General features: G+C 42.2%; 1 protein-coding gene across 1 annotated transcript in view; it reads left to right on the top strand.

The window, feature by feature from the left end:
• vps50 (VPS50 EARP/GARPII complex subunit) overlaps positions 1–2,073 on the top strand; it is a 101,346-nt gene continuing 99,273 nt past the window's right edge. The window contains exons 1-2 of the mRNA XM_054605423.1: positions 1–148; positions 618–686. Of these exons, the coding sequence (XP_054461398.1) occupies positions 116–148; positions 618–686 (102 nt within the window). The 5' untranslated portion in view covers positions 1–115. The remainder of the gene's footprint in view (positions 149–617; positions 687–2,073) is intronic.

Raw genomic sequence — 2,073 nt, 5'->3', positions numbered from 1 at the left:
ACGTGATCACCAACCATGGCTTCCCTCTCCTAGTGATGGAGGCGCATCGTTGACAACAAAACAACACTGGAACTTTATTCATTTATTTCTCCACTGCCACAAGTCTGTATTTACAATGCAGAAGATCAAGTCTCTCATGGCCCGGCAGGTGAGCAGAGCAGCGCCGCGGGAAAACGGTCTGCTAGCCGTCTGACTTTGACAGCTGCAGCTAGCTAGCATGCTAGCTAGCTAGCTTGGCTAACTAGCTAATGTGACAGCTCGTCGTCAGGGGTTGCATTCAGCGCCAGTAACAGCAGCTGCATCAATACTAGTGTTTATTTACCCCACATGGAGAAAGTGAAGGTGTAGGGTGGGGAAATACCCGCGTCACAGCTTAGCAAAGCACCACAACAGGGCACAACAGAGGGAGCTGGGCGGTGAGGGAAGTTCTCATCTGGCACTGCAGTCATTGTAGACTCATTGATTCACCACCACACACAACAGCTTATCGTGTTCACCAATCTGTCCGTCGGTTCCACTTTTTGTGTGATGATGAATCACAAGCATTGTTACATCCTTAAAGGTGACTTGACTTATTGGAGGTTTTGAAGTCTTAACAGTGACTCTTATTTTGACAGGGCCTGAAGAGCCCCCAGGAGAGCATGGCAGACCTGAGTCCTGTGGAGAACCTCAGGATCCCCAGCAAGGTAAACTTCAATGTCCAGGCTGAAGCTGGAGCTCTCAGGTTTTGCTGTTGTGTTGTCCTGTAAGATCTCTCTCAAGTTGACCACAGCTAATGAGGTGTTTAAGGAGTAAAAGGTAGATCTACATGTACTATGTTTAACTGTTTTCATTGTGTAGTAAGATCTGATTGGCTTAATGCTTCCTGTAAAGGTTTTTGTTGACAGCTGGGAAAATGCTGCTGTCATTTCATACCTTTCAAAACACAGTAAAAGTCAAAGAAATTTGCTTCTGGACAGTCGTCTTATTTACGGTCCTTTTATTGTGACTTAAGTAACTATTTTGGGCAACGGGACGTATTGATTACTTGACATAATGAAAATAATTTCACAGGAAATGAAATACGTGAAATAGGCTATTTTTGTATTCAACACATATACACACATGCACTGGCACACCATTTCCAACTGGGTCTAAGGTGAGCCATTTAAAGCACAACAGACAGCGTGCTGTTATCCATATATATCCACACTGGGTTGATGTGTTTGTATGTTAAACTCACACTTGGCTCAGATCTTAAGACAATATCTTGTTTAAACTTGTGCATATTACTTATAGAAGCCAAGTCCAGTCAAACTCAGAAGCATTTACATCGACAGTAGTGATACAACAAGACTGAATGTGCGTTGAACTAGACTTATTGTGTAGTTTGTGAGTCTGACATACCTTTATTCAAAATGCACCTAATCATTATGCTTTAAATTGATTCCTGTAAATCGTTTACATACCACCTACTGTTTTCTCGACAGTAATGCACACGAAATCACACTAAAATCACTTTAGGATGCACTTCACATCAATCTTAACAACAGGAGTGTGAAATATGGTCTTTTTTCAGTATTTTAGCGTTTTTGCATGGCAGCGTTTGAAAAGGCAATCAGTCATGCTTAGTCACAGGAAGCCTTTGTCATTACCCACCTGTACAAATTCAGTTTGCCAAGAGCAGACAGAGCGAAGCTGCAGAGTGGCTCTATATAATGTATAGTCACTTACTTACTGACACCTCAATGCACTGCTAGTTGCTGGCTTTGTTTCGACTTTCCCCATCTAGTAGTGACCTTCTGTTAATGTGGCAGTGTACAGTTTGGAAGGTGACCAACTCCAATTTCTCACAGTGCAGGGAGACATCAGCGAGTTCGATTCAACCAGACATTTAATCTCTCTCCTTTCAAAGACAGGGCATTTAACGGGTGACTTTTCTTTGATTATAGTTGTAGTTTGGCCTTAATGTGAGTGTACTTTTCTTCGTGGTGTGCCTTGCTTTAAGATAAGATTAATGGGAAGTGCTTTTCTGTCAATTCATCTACGATAGTTGAGAAAGATGAAGCTGAGAGACATCCTCAAATTCTTTCA

Source organism: Anoplopoma fimbria, chromosome 10, assembly GCF_027596085.1.
Source record: "Anoplopoma fimbria isolate UVic2021 breed Golden Eagle Sablefish chromosome 10, Afim_UVic_2022, whole genome shotgun sequence".
Lineage (NCBI taxonomy): Eukaryota > Metazoa > Chordata > Actinopteri > Perciformes > Anoplopomatidae > Anoplopoma > Anoplopoma fimbria.
The sequence above is the reverse complement of the archived record's forward strand: the minus strand, read 5'-3'. Positions and strand labels throughout refer to the sequence as shown.